We start from the raw sequence: 20,199 nt of genomic DNA on the forward strand, positions 1-20,199 counted from the left end.
TAAGACTGCCATTTCAGAAGTTCCTTGGCATTCACATTATATGATAGTTAATAGAAGTCATGTTTGAAATATATGTAATAATGAATCACATAAGATCTGCTTATACATGGCTAGACCCCAAGCTTGTCCTTGGACCCCCAGATCCTTTTGTGATATTCATAAAAAGATGTTTTAGTGAATCTAGAATTGTTGCCTCAATGCATTTTTATATGCACAGAAAGGTAAACTATATGCTAAGACAAAGATCCAGCTAAGAGGCATTGGCCAGGAAGTTCCAGGTTACCTACTCACCTGTTTTGACTTACATTTATATTCAACTCAGAGACTTAGATAATTTCCAGTTCATATAACATCCCATTTTACAGAATGTATTGCAGATAATTCAGCAATTTATGACTATGTTTAAATTGGAATAAAAGCTCATAGTAAAAACTCAACATATGATAGAATAAAACAAACCCCAAATCAAATTCATTCCTCATTCATACTCATCATGACCCTTTAGGACAGAGAAGAATAGACGTGCCTATAATTATTCCAAAGACATGTCTTAACAAGCACTGTGCTACATCTTCTCTCCTGCAGAGCACAGACCTTTCTGTTAGCAGCTGCACGCTTTAAGTATTACAGACCAGGGCTCCTTATAATGGAAAGAGCACCTAAAAATGCATGGTGGTTTTATTATGTACCATCAAGCTAGAACCAGCTCATAGTCGACCCTTGAGCAGGTTTGCAGAGGCAGTAGAGATTGCATGGGAGGAGATTGCCCATCTTTCTTCCATGGAGCACCTGGTGGATTTGAACTGCAAACTTGGGCTTGACAGCATAACTCCTTACCACTAAGCCACCAGAGCTCCCTGAAAGTACACATGTTGTAGTTGTTAAGTGCTGTCGAGTTGTAGGAGACTCATAGCGAACCTAAGAACGAAAGTCCTGGACACTTGTATAACTTTCATCCTTTCTCCGGATTCATAGGGTTTTCAGAGGCAAGCTGTTTTGGAAGTGGATGCCACATAGTGCTACAAAATTAACAGTGTTTTAGACACATAAGAGGAGCTTGAATCATGTTTATTATATGGCCGTACACCCTTAATGGAAGATTAGATGTGCAGGCTCTTGGGGCTCTTTGATCTGGACTCCTGGATCACTGACCCACACTTGGTTACTGGGAACGTGAATATCCAGAAACATCTGGGGTTCTTTTTTCAGAGTTTTCCTCCACCTCCCCCTACGTGTATGTCTCATTTCAAATATGTAAGTGAGAAGGGCAGGAAAGGTGACAAACATATATTTACTTGTTCATTCAGTGCTTTTTTTGTGCCAGATAGTGATCCCAGCACTGGCAGTGCCTTCCTATTATTTCTGTGATATTTCCACTTCTGTGGGGATATAGATAGTAAACAAGTGCAGAAGCAAGTAAGCTAATCAGAGAGACAAGACAAGGCAGGATGGAAATGAACCTGCTTTGAAGGGAGCTATTGGTGAACCCTCACAGAGGAGGTGCCGTTTGAGCTAACACTGAAAATGCAGGGGTGAACTATTCATACAGAATTTTTCAAGAACCATTCCAGGCAGAGGAAGTAACAAGTACAGAATCCTAAGTTTATGTGCAGTTAATTTGTGCTCATTAAATTCCTCTAACTAAGAGTGTAATATTTAACCTTTTCATATCATCATGTCATTAACATTTCATTCCCAAGTATGCAACAGTTTGTAATAAATAGTTGAAGACATTTCAGCATGTTTTTATTTTTATTCAGTGAAATCGATGGACTATGTCTCATACAAGCGAACAAGGAAGAACTTAGATCAGGCCACTCTGTGAGATAGTGAGTGATAGCAGGGCAAGCAGAAAGATCTGGTTACAAAGTTATGAGAGGCTGTGTGTTTTGGAAAAACTCTCCTGGAGACTTAACATGATAATTGTATAACTCCTTAGCCACTGCTGTTTAGTTTCAAGATGGTTGATAATGTAATTGTAGTTACTTATTTGATGTTATTTCTGCTCTAGAAATCCTTCTGTTTCAGACACCACCTTATTTAGCTTGTCCTGATTATGTATTCAAAATATACCTAGCATGTAATTGGTAATTAACATTGCAAAAACTTGTCCTAGCTTATTTCTCAGTATCTTGTAAAATAATAATTCTTACATTTAGAATTTATTATATTTTTGTTTTGTTTTTATTTTGGTTATTTTTTTAATTGATATTTTAATGAAAGTTTATAAAGAACTTGGGTTTTCAGTCCTTCATTGTTGCACATTTTCCTCACTGTCCCTTCTCCCCCAGATCACTTTTCTCTTGATTAAAAGGGATATATAATTAGATATTAATGACATGACAAGAGTCTAGAATAAGAGCTACATAGTAAAGTGGACTAGGGAGTGGGGAACTGTATAACAGTGAAAGAACTTTTTCCTCAAAGTATTGATTATTACAAATTCATGATAATTACTTTTTGATACTTATTTTAGTACTTTCAAAGATTAATAGTCTTAAATATTTAAAATATACAATTCAGATAATCATTTGAAGGAATGAATTAATTTGGAGTTCGTGTACTTGACTGTTTTATTTATTTTACCAAACAGATGCATTTAGAGTTGAAAGTAATTTACATTTTAATATGATAAAAGCTTGCCATTTTTTGTTCATTACTTTCTATACTTGGAACTCTTAACATGTTGCCGTACACTTTTAAATTGATGACTGTGCTTAGAAACACATTTTTTTTTCTTCTTCTATGTATTACCGTCTTTTGCGGCAACGTGTTAAGAACTTAGTAAACCCTTCTTCAGTTACTATGATGAAATGTTTTAATTGTACTTAGTTCATTGACACAGGGCATCCTTTCTTTTCAAGGTTGGCTGTTGAAGGTACTAATGGAATAGATAATCATGTACCTGCTGAAACTCTAGCCCAGAACTCCTGCTGTTCATATGCAGTTAATGGAGAAGACACACCTTCATCTCCGTCTCAGGTTGCTGCCAGACCCAAAAATACACCAGCTCCAAAACCACTTGCATCTGAGCCTGCCAGTGGCAGTGGTGAGCATGACTATTTAGGACGTATCTTTAAAGTGAGAGGTTAATCAAGGTTTTTATGTCTCTATGCCTGCACTTCTCTTTTTGTTCAGTCTTTCTTATTTTTCAGTTGTTATTCCTGATTTTTTTTCCAAAAATATGTATTTCTATAAAATTAAGATATTCCAAAAATATATTCATTTGGAATCAAAATACTTTGTCAATCCATGTACATATAGATACCTAGACTCTTAGGTTTTATGCCACACAGTATTACTATTTAGTTCATGATGCAAAATATAATCCTAAATAGCTAAGTTTATAATTAGTGAACTTACTCATTTGTTCACAGAGGAAGATCTGGTGGCTTAGTGATAAGAAGTTGTGCTGACAACCCATAAGTGCATGGTTCAAATCCATCAGTTGCTGTGCGGGAGATAGGCATTCACCTCCCATGCGATTAACTACCTCTGAAAACCACTGGAGGATCAGCTATGAGTCAGTTCCAACTCAACAGTATAGAATAACAACAGTTGATTTGTTAGTAAAAACTAGTAATGGATACTTCCTTTAATCTCTCTTTCAATATTAAATTTTTTCTTCTTCACATGTAACTTAAAAGAAAAATGATTGCTCCGAAGGTTTTATATTTTTTAGAAGTGGGCTTTATTCTCTTATAGAATTGTTACCAGGAAAATTTCCTCAGTAACCCTGTATTTCAGTGGATTCAGCAGTAAAATGAATAAATTAACCTTTGTTCATTCTTTACATATTAATTTAGATGAGTTTCTTAAACCTCAGAAATATTAGCATTTGCTTAAGACCACCAGATAATACATATTGGAGCTAGAATTGGAATCCTGATCTTTGATTTCATGCTCTGTTTTTTCCATTATTTGCTGACGAAATAATATTCACAAATTAGGAAGAGGTAAAGAGGCTATTCAGTAAGGAAATTGATAGGTAAGTCTTAGTTGTGTATTTGTACTTAGGATGGGCAGATACTTAGCACGTGTTAACCTGAGAGTTTTGTAAATATGGCCACTAGGTATATGAATAGCACACCTCTTCCACAGTGTTGTGTGCCAGGATGTCAGGTCAACTCTTAGAGACCCTGGAGGACAGATAGAACGGCCCCATAGAATTTTCTAGACTCAGATCTGTATATATAGGAGCAGGTTGCTAGCTCTTTTATCTATTGAGTGACTAGTGAGTTCAAAGCTCTGTCTGACCTTGTACTTAGCTGCTGAGCACTTTGACCACCTATCACCAGGACACACGACAGCTTACCACACACCTGTGAGACTATATTTACTTCCACATACTCTGTCCTTCATCCTTCCTGGAAATCTCCAGGTGAATATAGAACACACATAAAAGGAACTAGAAATGAAAGTTCCACTGTAAGTAATTTCTGTGACATTTAAAACAACTGTGTATCAAGGAAGAAGAAGACATATTCAAAACCTGACTATAAGGAAGCCTAGGACAATTGAAATATTAATAATAATAGTAATAGCTACTATTTGTGTGATACATGTTTCTGAGCACTGTATATCCATTGATTAACACTTAAGAGTTGTGTTTTGGGGTTTTTTTTTAGTTGTATATATTCATGTAATGGAATATTAGACATCTGTGAAAATAGACAAACCCGGTTTGCACCAATGACACAAAGTAAAGCAAAAGAAACTCATTGCTGTCGAGTCAGAATCAACTTACAACTCCAGCAGAGTTTCAGAGGCTACAAATTGCATAAGAGATTTTGTCTTTCTCCATGGAGCAGCTAGTGATTCCAGATCCTCTGCCTTTGGGTTGACAGTGCACCTCTTCCCCGCCCCCCCCCCCAGTATAATTTAGTCTTTTTATTTTTTTTTTTATTTTCTACTAGTTTATTTACAAAATTCAAATACATTGTTTTTAAGAGCAAATTCTTTCAATTTCCCTCAATTTGCCCCCATCAAGTTGCACAACCCCATGATTAATCCCTCCTCCCCCTACACATCCTCATCCCTCTACTTCCAGGCCCCTTCACCCCTCTTGAATCATTATACTCATCCTACAATAATGGTTTTATACAATATTTATTCTTGTGGGACTGCATTAGTTCACTCAGCATAATGCTCTCCAGTCCCTCCCAAGTTAGGTTCTTTGAAAATGGGTAACATTGGTTTCCCCTTTTTTCTGTTGAAAGAACTAAAGCATAGAGAGGCCACATCTAGGAGGTAGAAGAGCTTTCATTAACATCCAGCCCTGTGGTTCTTAACACAGCTCACTTTGCTTTCCTGGTCACGTGGATGTGTTTATTATAGTGTCACAAAGCTATACCTGTTCATCTTTCATGTTATGAGAGACTTAAAAGAATACTACCTTCATCACTTAGCTACTTTACTGGGTTATTATGAAACTTAGATTATCTCTTCTGGTTATTATTGGTGGCATCTGACAAGACATTTCAGCTGTATTCATCCCATTGGCCGGCTTAAGAGACTTCCGGAACCTACTGTGTTGGTAGCAACCACGTGATCTTCCATCACTTGTTAGGAGGATGAATCTAGGTACCTTTCAGGTAGTGGGGGATAAAATACTAATTCATTTCTCTAATTAAAGACTTAAAATCAGTTAGTAGTTACAGCAGTATTAAAGTTGCACATAATCTGGGAATATCATATTACATATCACTAATCCTTATCTGTATTTCTTAAGTCCTAGGATCTCCAAAAGAGGTTGTTTCCTGTTGTTTTTTGTTTTGGTGTTTTGTAGACCATTTTGATGTCAAAAATGACATGAGTTGAAATGAGGCTATTTATGTATTTAGGATAATATATATTTATGTGTAGGAAAAGATATATTTTTCACCCTTAGTGTGATTATACTTAGACTTTGCTAGGTTGGGAACTATATGGATAATATCAGAATGTACTCAGATCTTGGTATAATATACTGCATTTACCATATGACAGTCTAAATTCAAATGTACCTTATGGATTGTGGACCTTGACCCCAAGGTCAGATAAAGGTTTATAGACATATGCTAATGAGTTTAAAACATGCCTTTTATTTTCTCCCCTCTCACCAGAGATACTTACACGAAGGTTCTTTTTCTTTTACTTCTCTTTAGTCTTGACTAACAAGACCATTTGGTATGATTAGTTGCTGAATATTAGTACTTATTTTAACCTTAAAAGGAGAGACAGTGACAAAACTGATTCAGCTCAGACACTGGCATTTTAGAATTATGTATTCCTTGGACAAATTTAAATATCATCAAATTTTATCTCCTCACTTAAAATAATAAGGGTAATACTCACTTAGCTGACTTACTGGACTGTTATGAACTTGAATGATATAATTGATCTAAAACATCTATTGTAATCCCCAAAAGACAAATCAGTTGTGAGGTAAGCACAAGTTTTTATGGACCTATACACTAATTACCAATTTTCTCCCCCATGAAATGATAGTAATATTTCTGTACCTCTGAGCTTGATTGTTTGCTGTAGTAACTGACAAAACTCATGCTATGCTTTGAGTTTAGTAAAAAGAATACAAATGATGGTGAGCTCTGGTGGCCTAGTGGCAAGAAGCTGCACTGCAATCCCAGAGGTGCGTGGTTCAAATCCAGTAGATGCTCTGCTGAAGAAGGAAGAATAATCGCCTCCTATACCAGTCAGATCTGATTTGACAGTACACAGATAAAAAGTAATAATAATTTTAAAAAAATTTTTTTTTAAAAAAAGAATACAAATGACAAATTGCATAGGACAAGACCTGAAAACATTTGCAAGGTGGAGCATTCATGTTCCAGACAGGACTCCCACTACCCTCCCACATGCATTGATGTCTTTCACTAAGCAGGAAGCCCATGGAACTTCTATGTCTGGTAGATACTTTATTGGGATCCTAAGGGTGCTATACACTTGATTGCTTCAGTTAATGTTCCCTCCCTGAAGGTGAGCTGATAATACATAGTGGACTTTTCTGTCATGGCTGAGTCACCTCTGTTCCTTAATCTCTGTCAGCCCTGATACGGAGTACTTACCAGTAAAGGATACCTCAACTTCCAGGGAAAGTCCCAGGTTTTATAGGTTATTTCTCAGGAGCCAAGAATGAGTATCAGATAGTTTTAGTAAGATTTGAGATTATTCTGAGGAAAACTGAGATTATTCGCTTTAAATAAAATATGGGAGAGATGTTTTTGTCTTGATCAACTGGATGGTGTCCTTTCCATTGTAGCATACACAAAGACTTAATCTCTATTTCTTGTTAGGCTGAGTTTTAGCTTTACTCAAAGATAATCTCTTTTCCCATTTTGCTATTTTACTTTGAAAAAGATAACTCATTCTTTCTACATACTCTTGATTGTTATGTAAAGAGTAGTTATGTAAATATTTTATTTCTTGGATTTGGTTATTGGTTCCCCACATCCCCATTAACGCTGTCCTTTTCACCATATTTGGTACAAAACTTAGTTAATTCTGCTGCTGTTCTCTTAATAAACTATTCCTTTTTCTGTGCCTTTTTTGTCGTCTTTTCACTATTTAAATGTTTAAAAATCTACCCAAATACTCCATTTAAAATACCCCTCAAACTAATTGCTGTCAAGTTGGAACCAACTTGTAGCTGACTTTGGAGCAGGTTTTCAGAGGTTGTAAATCATACAAGAAGGGATTGCCTGTTTTTCTCCCCTGGACACACTGGTAGACTTGAACCATTTGCTTTTGTGTTGGCTACGCAACTCCTTCCCCACAAGGCCATTGGAGCTCGGTTACTCATTCATAATTAGGTCTCATGCCTGAATTCCAATTTGGATTTTATTGTACAGTCTATCAGGGTTTATTCACTAATCCATTCTTCTTGCATTTTTTACTCCATTTGACTCCTGTTTATAGTGACACACAGGAGAAATTAATGAATTGCACTTAAAAATCGAGGAAACGTATTTCATTGCATCCTAGTATTGTATTATTTTTCAGTGAAGAATGGATTCCTGGGTGGTTTATGATTTTTTTCTTTTGTGTCTTGGTTTTTTGTAAGGTTTTTCCATTCCAGTAATACCATCTTCAACATTAATATAGATTTCTATTATATGATAGATATAATACACATTTCTATTACTGACAGAAAAAGACTTGGGATACATTTCTGCATGAGAAAAATAGGTTGATTGGGAGAGCTTTAAATTTTTATATAGCCCATAAAGGCTTTCTTTTGTAATTGGTACTTTAAAGGTACATTTAATATCATAATGTTTTCCTTAAGTTACATTACTGTCCCATGCATGTTGTTAATTCCTCAGATGCGAGCAATTAGAAACATCTTCTATAGTCTCTGAATAAGTAAAATTAATCAATTAGGTAATTGACTTCTTTGTCATCTTGTTAGATCATCTAATCACGTTTCTCTTTTTAGTTAATGGAGAATCATCCTCATCTGCACTAGTGGAAGATCAATGCACCACGAGGACTGCAATAGTGCCTGAAGAAACCACCATGGCTTCAGATTGCATTAGTACTACTGTCGAAGACCCTTTAGTTCAAGAAACACCAACTTCCTCAGAAAACAATGAATGTATTCCTTCTACCAGTGCAGCACTGGAATCTGAAGCTAGAAGTACCTTAGACCCTGTCACCTCTACTTCTGGAAATGGTTCTGCCTTTGAAGCAGCCAAAATAAGACAGTCCGATGGCTCTGTGGAACCTTTACGGCAACAGTCTGGAAACACCAACACAGAAACTCTACCCTCAGGGTATGTTTGAGGTTTTTTGCGTGTTTGATGCAGATTTAAATAGCTATATTTTTGTAACATATGACCATAGAATGGATGTGTAAAGTTTTTCTACAGTTCAGTAATTTGAAATATAAATTAGAATATGATACATAATAATTTCTTGTGGTTAAAGACTTTACTATGAAAGGGAAAGGACTAAACCTTTATATTAAGATCCTCTTAATCTGAGTATTTACTTTCATTTTTAGGTTTTTTAGGTTCTCCTTTTAGATGACCATGGGCTTCTTCATTTAACCTTGGTTTCTAGGGGGTTTTTAATGATCTACTCTCCAGGCTTCAAACTTGAGCATAAGTAGCTGGTTGTTTCTCATTTGTTGTTATGTGCCGTCAAGTTGCCTGCGACTCATAGCGACCTTCTGTACAACAGCCCTAAACACTGCTCTATCCTGTGCCAGTCTTACTGTCTCCAACACATCTACCCCTATTACCCCAGGCACTGAATAAATTCATCTCATAGAGGGTCTTCCTCTCCTGTGCTGTCCCTCTACCCTCCCAAGCATGACATCCCTTTCCAAGGATTTCAGAGTGGAGAGGGGCATGTGTAGTGTCTTTTTGATGTTGAAGAATAATCCATATTCAAAGTGATGTGGTCTTTGATTTTCAGTAAGTGTTTAAGTCTTCACTTTCTGTAAGGTTGTATCTGTGCATAACACAAGTTGTTGATGAATCTTTCTCCAGTCCTCCACATTTTTCTTCATAAAATCCAGCTTCTCAAATTATTTGTTCTCTGTACAGCTTGTATATGTTTGGAGAAAGGATCCAAACCTGAGACTCACATTTCCCAATTTTAAACCATGCAATATCTACTTATTTTTGTTTGAATGAATTCTCAGTAAAAATAATGTGTTTGGGGTTTGTTTTTCCTAAATCATGTTGTTTCACGGTTCAGCTGTCAGGAAAGTTCACATAGTTAAAATCATAACTATAAGGAAAGGAGCTCCCGTAGCTTAGTAGAAAAGAATTGCTTTGCCACCCCAAAGTTGCACGGTCTGAAGCCCCTTCTAGCTGCCCCGTGGGAGAAAGATAGGCAGTCCCCTTCTGTGCAGTTTGCTGCCCCAGAAACCTACTGGAGGGTCAGGTTGTACACAACAACATAGTGCAAGGAAACATCAAATTGCATATATTTAGAAACTGTATGTGAAGCTGGTGCAAAAGTTTATACGTACACGCAAGGAAGAGAACTAAAGGTTCAGGTTGAAAAGTCAATGCATTATAATGGAACACAACTGCATTGTAAATTATAAATTGTCAATTTAAGAAAAATAGATACCAAAAGAATTGGTTAAAATAGTTAAAAATACTGCCTTTGTGGAGTGGGGAATGTGATGAGGTGGTTTTTCATAATCAGTCTCATAGACAACACGACTTAAATGACTTTGTAAAGGCACATAACAAAGGTGAATCAAAAATAGCCTACCTCATTTGTGAAGAAAGAGTAGTAACTGGGATTTTTTTGCTGTAGAATAAAAGGAACTTAAGGACTGCGTATAGGAGAGAGAAGTGAGAGAGAGTATGTGCGTGTACCTATTAAAAATAGTAAAATTACCATTAACTGGGAGTTTAGGAAGCTTGATTAAATTTTTTTTTCCTAATTTTTTTTTATTATTTTTGTGTGTTTACCATCAAATCAGATATAACTGACACAGGAGGAGATTGCCCCTCCTTCTCCAGCAGGGCATCTGGTGAATTCGAACTGCATGCCTCTGGGATTACAGTGCAGCTTCTTGCCACTGGGCACCAGAGCTCCCTGATTAATTTTTTTAGGTATTAATTTTGGACAGTTAAGCCTTCATAAAAACAAGTCTGTATTTTGTCTCCTATATAAGGGAGCCTGGTGGCCTAATCCACTGAGAGTTGCTCTGTTATCCCAAAGGCCACGCCTCTCTGACAGTTCAGATCCACCAGCAGCTTCATGGCAAGATGGGCAATCTCCCTTGTAAATTACACTCTCAGAAGCCTGCTGGAGAGTCACCTGTGAGTTAGAACCAACTCCCCAGCAATTTGCATTTTGAACTTGATTTATTACTGTTATTCCCAAAACATTGAAAATGCATTTCATATTTAAGCCCTGTCTTCTCACTGACTCTTAATATTCAGAAACAATAAGATAAAGCTCAAGTTTCTACTTATTTACTTTTAGTTAAATTATTTATACAAACTAGCCAAATTATTTTATCATTAATGCTTAAATCTAAAATTTGAAAGCATAGTGATAATTAGCAAACCAAAATGCAGTCATAACTCATAGAAGCTCTTGTGGTGTAATGAATTAAGCACTTGGCTGTTACCCAGAAGTTTGATGATTCAGACCCACTTACTGGCTACTGTGTGGGAGAAGATGAGGCAGTCTGCTTCTGTAAAGATTTATATGGGATTCGCAGCACCAGGAAAGTTCCACTAAGATCACGCTGTTGGTATGACTGATAGTAGCTAAGTTTTATAATGTTTGTAATTGGGGGTTATGAACTCTAGCATCTATTTTTTTTTTTAATTTTATTATTTTGTGGGTGTGTGTACCATCAAATCATATCTGACTGGTACAGGAGGAGATTGTTCCTCCTTCTCCAGCAGAGCATCTGGTGGATTTGAACCGTCCACCTCTGGATTGCAGTACACCTTCTTGCCACTAGGCCACCAGAGCTTGCCGGAACTCTAGCATCTTTAATGTTCGTGATTACAACAAAAAATTTTGTGACAAGTTTGTGAAATGTGGCTTAAACAAATTATTTTTATTTTCTATTTTTAAGTATACATTTAGTGGGAAAAAAAAGGAATACGTATGACCATCATATAGAGAAATACTATTTATGCTAACTCATTAAAATAAAATTTAACTTGGAGTGCCTGTGTTTCAAAGAAAGGAATATACTTCCCAATTATTCTACATTAAAATTAAAAATCAGAATATTAAACTCAAAATATGACATGATAGGGTGTTTTGCATTTAAAGTTTTTCTTCTAAATTATTTTAATGGATGACTAAAGAGGAAGACATAGATACCATAAAGGGGAGAGCAAGAGATGAGGGAAAATGAAAGAATAGCAGCACATTAGAAACTCAAACAGAAAAAGATAAGATCAAGATAAATCCAGAGCCTCACCCACAGGAGCACATGCATAGATAGGTATGCAGAAAGAGAAGACATCATTGGCACATAGAAGGAAAAAGAAATTCATGACGCTGTATCACAACTTTGTTTCTTTTTTTTTTTTTTCCTTCTCACAGCGGTTTACTCAGGAGTTTTGTTACAGACGGTGGTGGAAGATGGAGTCACAACTTTGTTTCTTTAAAACTAATTTCCATAAAATCTTTTCAATTATAGGTCAAAATAAATACCACTTCACTAACATTTAATGCTTTTTGCCTTGGAAATTCGTCTGGAAGTTGTTGCATTCTTAACTACATTTGTTTTGTGGTAATTGGAACTCTGTAAACTAACAACTTTTACATTTTTAGATATTATTCTACCCCATCCTGATAAGAAATTGAGTATCTAACTGCCCAGTACAGTTCGTGAGAAGGGAATAGTTAAGAATATAAAACCACTGATAATTAAGAAAGAACATAAAAATATGTACAACCTTTAAAGCTTCTCATTATCAAAAAGTTTTTTTTTTTTGGCTGCCTACTCTGCTCTTTTTTTACTATTATTTTTTTTATCATTATCAAGGTGGGAGCAGAGAAAAGATCCTCATGGTAGAACCTATTATGTGGATCATAACACCCGAACGACCACGTGGGAGCGACCACAGCCTTTACCTCCAGGGTAATGTGGAACAGCCTTATGCATCTTTAGTTAGTTCATATTGTATCTGTAATTTGTAAATTCTTTTAGTACTATATAAATTTCAATCTGCACTATTGTTTCCTTACCAAATTTATTTGCATGTATGAATAATGAATGCTTAAGAAATCATTTATTCTTGATATTATATTTTGTATAGTTAGATAATATAAAGGCCATTCCCAAAAGATGTCAAATATTGGCATGAGCTGTTAAGAGCAGTTACAGAATTTTAGTCCAGATTGGTTTCTGGATATTTGGTTTGGTTTGCTTTTCTTTAATTGTGATTTTAACAAAAGTTTGCAGAAAAGTTAAATTTTTATTAATTCATTGTTGCATAGTTTTCTAGTATTTTTAAGATATGAAAGAGATCTCTAAGGCAGTTTAGGTGTATGATTCCTTATAGATAGCAATCAAAATGTTTTCATTTCATTAGAAGAAATGCTATAGAAATTCTAGAGTGGCTTAAAAGAGTGAGCTGCAGGGACTAATTAGTGATGTCACTGTTGCCATCTTGTTGATTTCACGTGATGATGGCACTGTGAGTGCAGTAAAGATCTGCTCAGCCTGGATCCCAGGGCTGTGATCGCTCAGAAACCAATCACCAGGCCTGTCTTGAGAGGCACCTCTAGAGGACTGTTTCAGCCATGAGTCAGGTACTTAGCTTATTGTCCCACTTAGGAACTCCTAAATTCATAATGTCGCTGGGGCTGTTGTATCAGTTTCTACTCTAGCAGTGGTCCCACGTGACAGAGCTACCCAGAAGGTTTCCTTGGCTATAATCAGATCACTGGGTCTTTATAGGACCTCTAAGGCAATTCAAACAGCTAATAGTGGATAGTGGATAGGAAGGAAGTTAATCTGTGCACCATTAGGGCTCCTTAAATTCATAGTAGAGGATTTTAAGTGAATAAAAACATTTTTATGACATAATAAATCAACTGGATGGTTATTAGGCCTTTCAAAACTGTCTTTTCTTAACCTTTGTATTTCTCTTTTCCTATTGCTTCACAAATACTCTACTGATATTTGCTTGAATTGTACCATTTATATTCCTCCCACTGTAGTCACTCGTAGAGATTATTATGTTTGCTAGTCTGTCCTTGTAGACTCAACTTAAATTTCACAAACATTTAAACACTTGACTAGCAGCCTTGAATATTGTGTCTCCTATCTGTTACCTCATTGATACAGAGTTGCAGACAAAAAACACATTCAAAGTCAAGAAAGTTCAAGGCAAAATATTTTGTATTTTTTTTGCACTACTTCCTTTCTATGGATGGAATAAATCAGCCTTGGCCTTCATGTTTTAATTAGAATATACCTCCAAAAAGGAGCTGTGTGGCCTAGTGTAGCTGTGCTACAATCCCCACAGCATGTTGTTTGAATCCACTGTCTGCTTCGCAGGAGAAAGATGTGCATTCTCCTCCCGTTTGATTAACTGCCTCTGAAAACCACCACAGGACAGTCTCCTCCTCTGGTGATTTACAGCTGTAGAAGCTACGAAAGTTCTCTATGAGTAAGAATCAACTAGGCAGCAATGGTTTGGGTTTTACACTTCAGTATTTGTACTTTCGGAAGCAGGAGTGGCATCCACTTCCTAAACAACATACCTCTAGAAACTCTATGAGCTTTGATAAATGTCAATAGTTATAAAAAAAGGCTTCAGGCCTTTTATTAATAGGGTTGCTATGAGTCATGTTTGACTTGTTGGCAGTCAACAACAACAGTACCCCATTGAAGTATTTACTAAAAATGTCCTAGAATATTTTGAGAGATTACTGAGTTTATTGTTTGTTTTCATTTTACTGAGTTCATTGTGTATTTTTATTTTGGTAGTTGGGAGAGGAGAGTTGATGATCGTGGAAGAGTTTATTATGTGGATCATAACACTAGAACAACAACATGGCAGCGACCAACCATGGAGTCTGTCCGTAACTTTGAACAGTGGCAGTCTCAGCGGAACCAACTGCAGGGAGCTATGCAACAGTTCAACCAACGATACCTCTATTCGGTAATTAGCAAATTAAGTTAATACAACGTTCTCTCTTAGGCATTTGCCCTTTTCTACTTTGGAGAGGGGGGTGTGTGTAAGAGAATGATGGGGGCTTAGTGATAAGAACCTATGCTGCCTACCCAGTGCCATGTGGTTTAATCCACCAGCTGCTCCTTGGGAGGATTGGTAGGCTTCTAGTATGATTTGTTGTCTTGCTGGAGGGTCAACAGTAAGTTGGTTCTGACTTAACCGCACATAGAAACTTTATGTGTGTGTGTGTGTATTTAAATATTATACTCTGATTACAGTTAATATTTAATAAATGTGTGTTTCTGATAAATAAGCACTTTGGGTTTTTAAAAACATAACTGACTAATGTAACTATAACATCTAGTTACATATCTTTATTAAAGGCTCACAAATACAGTTTTCAGTAATGTCTTTTCTAATTCCTGTTCTCTGCCTTTAATGATAATCATTTTGTTTGCTTTAAATGAAACCAATAACCTTGTGGTTTTTCTTAGGACCAGTCTTCTCCCTTGCTGGTTATTCTTTCATCCTACGTTCTAATAAGTAATGGCTTCATCTGTTATACTCACTAAAGAGAATTTTGGGATTTGACATACGTTTGTCCAAAAGTTCTCTTGCTGTATAGAAATTAAAACAAATTAGTATGTCTTTATTTTCATAGTAAATAGGTATAAAACAAAGGGGGAGGGGGTGTTGACAAAGATGTTGCAAAGTTTTATTCTAAGAACTAGAAACAATATAATACTGGACATCTCTAAATAGTGCTTTGAGGCAGCTTGTGGAAACTCAAAATATGGAAGCCACAGGATAGAGAAAGAGGCAGACAAGACACTCAAAAAGAAAATAGAAATAATATCTCGAGAACCTTGCCTCAGACTGGCTTTTCCTTCAGAGGGTAACTGGGAAGTCCCAAGGAGGGAGGGAGGGAGGGAGCAGAACAGTCCAGCTTCTCTAGCAGCCCTTTCTACTTGCACTTGTCGGCTCTGATGACTTCCTCCAAAATCTTTGGTCAGAGTCCACAGTTCAACTGTTCGTGTTTATATCAAACAAGAATTGCATGCTGTGTCTGTTTATTTGCTTTTGTGTTAGACTAAGTTGTCCACAGGAAAACTTTGAGTCTCTGAGGTAAAAGGCATATATCTTAAGTGTGTGTGCTTTCCTGGAAATAACAGAATATCCTCCTCCCAATGGTTTAAGTGGGTTGAAGTTTAACCTCATACAGCATTGATGCTGGTAAATATCCAGGCTAATACTGCATTGGCTCAGTAGTGCCAGGAATCAAGTTCTTTCTCTTTTTTACTCTGAAGTAACTGTTGTGCTCATGGCTGATTCCACGTCCATATGGAACCGCTGCCATCTGCATTTCCATAATCTGGCGAGAACAGGAAAGGGGAAGAGAAAGTTCCCTAGCAAATTGATCTTGGAGAAAGGGTGCCCTCGCTAAGGATTTCTGCCTCTATCATGTTGGCCACAACTGGTCAGTCAGTTATTCTGTCAGCCCATCCACAACAGGGCTTGGTAATAGTTCTGTTCGCCACTCTTTAAAATCTATAGTTGAATATTTTATATTTTCTCAAGAATCTATATTTCTAATGTGTAAGAATAAGTATTATGACTATCTTATATACATTACGGTTTATATAAAATTTTTATTTTTTTTAAATTGACTTTAAGAAAGACATTTCTTAAGATTACTGTGATGATCTTTTGCCTCATAAGGCATCCTATTTTCTATAGCATCTTCTTCCATCTCATCTTGCCATTTGCCAATAAAAATCATTATGGAAGAAGTGTTGGTAGTGTTGTCATGTGCTCTTGAGTTGGAAGTGACTCATAGCTGACCCTCCAGTAGGTTTTCAGAGGTAATAAATAGCACCAGAGAAGATCGCCAATCTCTCCCGTGGAGCAGCTGGTAGATGTTTAACCATGTCTTAAATCATTTTGTCAGTTGAGTTCACTTAATATCATGACATTTTAATACTTCTATGTCTTGATATTATTATGTTATGTTCCCTTATGTTTTATATAAAACTAGATAACTTATTCTGTGTTTAGTGTATCTTTTTTTTTTGTATCTTTGTTTTTATATTAAAATAGTATTACTGGGTTTTGTTTTTTCCCCTTCCAAACTCTTCTGCTCAGGCTTCTATGTTAGCTGCGGAAAATGACCCATATGGGCCTTTGCCACCAGGCTGGGGTAAGTTAATATGTTGTCTTTAAATACATTTGCAAGGTGCATATGTCAGATAGTTCCTATATATTATGCTTACTTTCTTTTTCAGAAAAAAGGGTAGATTCAACGGACAGGGTTTACTTTGTGAATCATAATACAAAAACAACCCAGTGGGAAGACCCAAGAACTCAAGGGTATGTGTACACTGCTGTTTGGAGGCAATAACGAGGAGGCTTTAGCTCACATACTTTGGACATGTTTTTAGGAGGGGCTATTCCTTGGAGAGGAACATAATGTTGGGAAGGGTGGAGGGTCATCACCCAAAGAGAGGAAGACCCTCAGTCAGGTGGAATAGCGTGATTACTGCTGTGATGGGCGCTTGGTGTCAGGACATGTGAGGACGGCACAGGATAGAACAGGGTTCAGATCTGTTCATAGGGTCACTATGGGTCCTACTCGGTACTTAAAAACAACTTGCTTGTTAAGTCAACTTGCATGTTATCTGTGGATTTAATCAAGTCAAGTGATTTTTTTTTCAAGTGATATTTTTAATGCCCAAGAAGTGTTTAAGATGTGATTTTATCTCTGATCTTATTAGCCTACAGAATGAAGAACCCCTGCCAGAAGGCTGGGAGATAAGGTACACACGAGAAGGTGTTCGATACTTTGTCGATCATAACACAAGAACAACAACATTTAAAGACCCTCGGAATGGGAAGTCATCTGTGTAAGTGGAAACCTGAAGCTTTTCTTAAATTTCTGTGTAATGAGGATATGACTCTTCCTCTCTAGTTTAGCAACAGACCTTATTTTTTGACTCGAGAAAACTTACCATTACTTATCTTTATTCTTCCAAATAACAGTAAATTTGTGACATGTAGTTGTTTAATAGTAGCAAACACATGACCATTCTTATGTGCCTAGAACTCTTTGCATATAATAGCTCATTTTATCTTCCAACAACTCCCTTAACTGTAAGCACTATTATTTCACCCTTTACCCATTTGTAAAACTACATACAAAGAACATACGTAACTCCTACAAAGTGGTACTGCCTAGGGAAGGAGCTGGGTTTCACACCAGGGCACTCTGTCTCCTGCAGTTGAAGACTTTTCAGTCTTAATTTCTCATGTGATGTCACACACACACACACACACACACACACACACACACACACACACACACACACACTCACTCACTCACTCTTTTTTATTCTTACAATTTTACATGTGCTATCTTTGCCAGACACACACACACACACACACACACACACACTCTCTATTTTACATCTGATATCTTTGTTACACACACATGCTCACAATGTCATAATCATAAAAGGTATATCGCAGATTATTCTACTGTTTTACCGACCAATGTCTGTAGTCCTTCTTTTTCCTGTAGATGAACTGTGATTCTTTCTAAGAAAGGCTCTCAGCTGGGGCACTAGATCTTCTGTCTTTTTCTCCTTAATTGCTCCTGAAGTTAGCACTTTTTATCCTGTATCTCCATTTTTAACTTTCCCTATTAGGGCTTTTTCATCAGCATACAGACATATCTCTGTTTGTCACAGAAAATGAAACGTTCAGAACAGTTCCTAACCTTACAGATCTATTGCATGACAGTTCTAATTATGAGTGCACATTTATACAGAAATAATTTCCCATTCAACAAGTTTTTCAGAAATAGTTGCATGATAACTAGTTAAATTTTTCACAATGTGTAAACTTTCTACTCTTTCCAGTCTGGTGGTTTCATTTCCTTGATTCTAGTTTTTCTACTCTTAAATTTTCATCCGCATTTTACTATAGTTGCTGTCCATAATAATACTTTTTTTTAAGTTCTGCCGTTTATTATAGTTGTCAAGCCAGCTACAACTTAAAAGTGTCCTTGTGAACACCAGGTCAGAGCCTTGCCCTGTCCTGCACTGTCCTCACCGGCTCTGCCATGTTTAAGGCCATTGTTGCAGTCACTGTGTCACTTTGTCTCATTGAGAGTCTTCCTCTTTGACTGACCATCCATCTTTTCCAGCATCATACCTTTTTCCAAGAACTGGTCCTTCCTGGAAGCATGCTCAGAGTATATGAGATCAAGTTACCCTATCTTTGCCTCTAAGGAGCAGCCTGATTGTTTCCTGTAAGACTTCCTGTAAGATTTGTTTGGTTTTTGAGCAATCCATGGGATATTTAGTACTATTCACCAGCACCCCACTTAAAAGGCATCGATTCTTCTGTCTTCCTTACTCATTATCCAGCTTGGAAATGCATGGTTGAAAAGACCGTCATCAGGCACACCTTAGTCTTTTAACTAACATCCTTGTTCTTTAGCTCTTTGGAGAGGTCCTTGACACAAGATTTCCCCACTGCAGCATGTCTCTTGACTGCTTCTGCCATGGGTGTTCATTGTGGATCCAAAGAATTGTTGACAACTTCATTCTTTTTCCCACATATCGCAATGTTGTCTTTTGGTGCAGTGGTGAGGATTTTTGTTTTCTTGATGTTGATATGTAAACTATATTGAAAACTAGCGTTTTTTTTTTTTCTCTTCACGTCTTTGAAGTTCTTTTTACTTTCTACAAGTAAGAGCGTGTTAACCTCCACCACACAGGTGACTGCTGAGTCTTTCTCTTCCCTGATGTCACATTTTTCTTCTTACACTCCAGCTTTTTAAATTATTTGCTCAGCATACAAATTGACTAGATAATGGAGAAAAGTTCCAACCCTGATGCACACTCTTCCTGATTTTTAACCGCATAGTGTTTCTTTGTTCTATTCAGACAGCTGCCTCTTGTCATATAGCTGTTGGATGAGCACAATTCCGTGTTCTGAAATTTCCATTTGCCTTGAAGTTATCTGTAATTTGGTATTTAATGTTTGTACAGGAGAACTATAAACTTCTTCAACTGACTCCAAGAAGTTCCACTGTCTGACTTTGTCAAGGGCCATACTGACTTTTGTGTTATTAGTCCTGGAGTGGGTTCCCAGCCTTAAGTCATCAGGAGCATTTGGCACAATAAATCTATCCTTATAATGTGGAATAAATCACTTTCTTGATTTACTTCTCCCCTTCTGGCTTTTTTCTGTAAAGTTCATTTAACCCCCCTTTTTTTCCCCCCATAGTCTGTTGACATTAAAATATATTTGGAGCTGTCCCTGTTTTTCTATACTCAGTGACACTTAAACCTCCTGTCATACTTTGCAAGCATCCAAATCTTGAGGACTTTTAAGTGATGTATCTAGCTCACTGCTCTCTCGAGACCTTTCTTTAGGAATCCATTGACCTGCTTACGTGGTCTCTCTACCTGAGTGTCAGTGGTGGACGTCCTCATGATTGTCCCCATGAAACCTGTGCATTCTCTTTTTCTCTTTTGTCATCAAGTCATAATCAACTCTTCCTTGACCT

General features: G+C 36.8%; 1 protein-coding gene across 1 annotated transcript in view; it reads left to right on the plus strand.

Annotated features, from left to right (window-relative positions):
• WWP1 (WW domain containing E3 ubiquitin protein ligase 1) overlaps window positions 1–20,199 on the plus strand; it is a 58,642-nt gene that overhangs the window by 16,254 nt on the left and 22,189 nt on the right. The window contains exons 7-13 of the mRNA XM_006880557.1: window positions 2,865–3,049; window positions 8,438–8,774; window positions 12,488–12,583; window positions 14,441–14,615; window positions 16,770–16,824; window positions 16,910–16,994; window positions 17,399–17,527. Coding sequence (XP_006880619.1) covers window positions 2,865–3,049; window positions 8,438–8,774; window positions 12,488–12,583; window positions 14,441–14,615; window positions 16,770–16,824; window positions 16,910–16,994; window positions 17,399–17,527 — 1,062 coding nt within the window. The remainder of the gene's footprint in view (window positions 1–2,864; window positions 3,050–8,437; window positions 8,775–12,487; window positions 12,584–14,440; window positions 14,616–16,769; window positions 16,825–16,909; window positions 16,995–17,398; window positions 17,528–20,199) is intronic.

The sequence above is a fragment of the Elephantulus edwardii genome, unplaced genomic scaffold (genome assembly GCF_000299155.1).
Source record: "Elephantulus edwardii isolate Elephantulus edwardi_28Jun2011 unplaced genomic scaffold, EleEdw1.0 scaffold00008, whole genome shotgun sequence".
Taxonomy (NCBI): domain Eukaryota; kingdom Metazoa; phylum Chordata; class Mammalia; order Macroscelidea; family Macroscelididae; genus Elephantulus; species Elephantulus edwardii.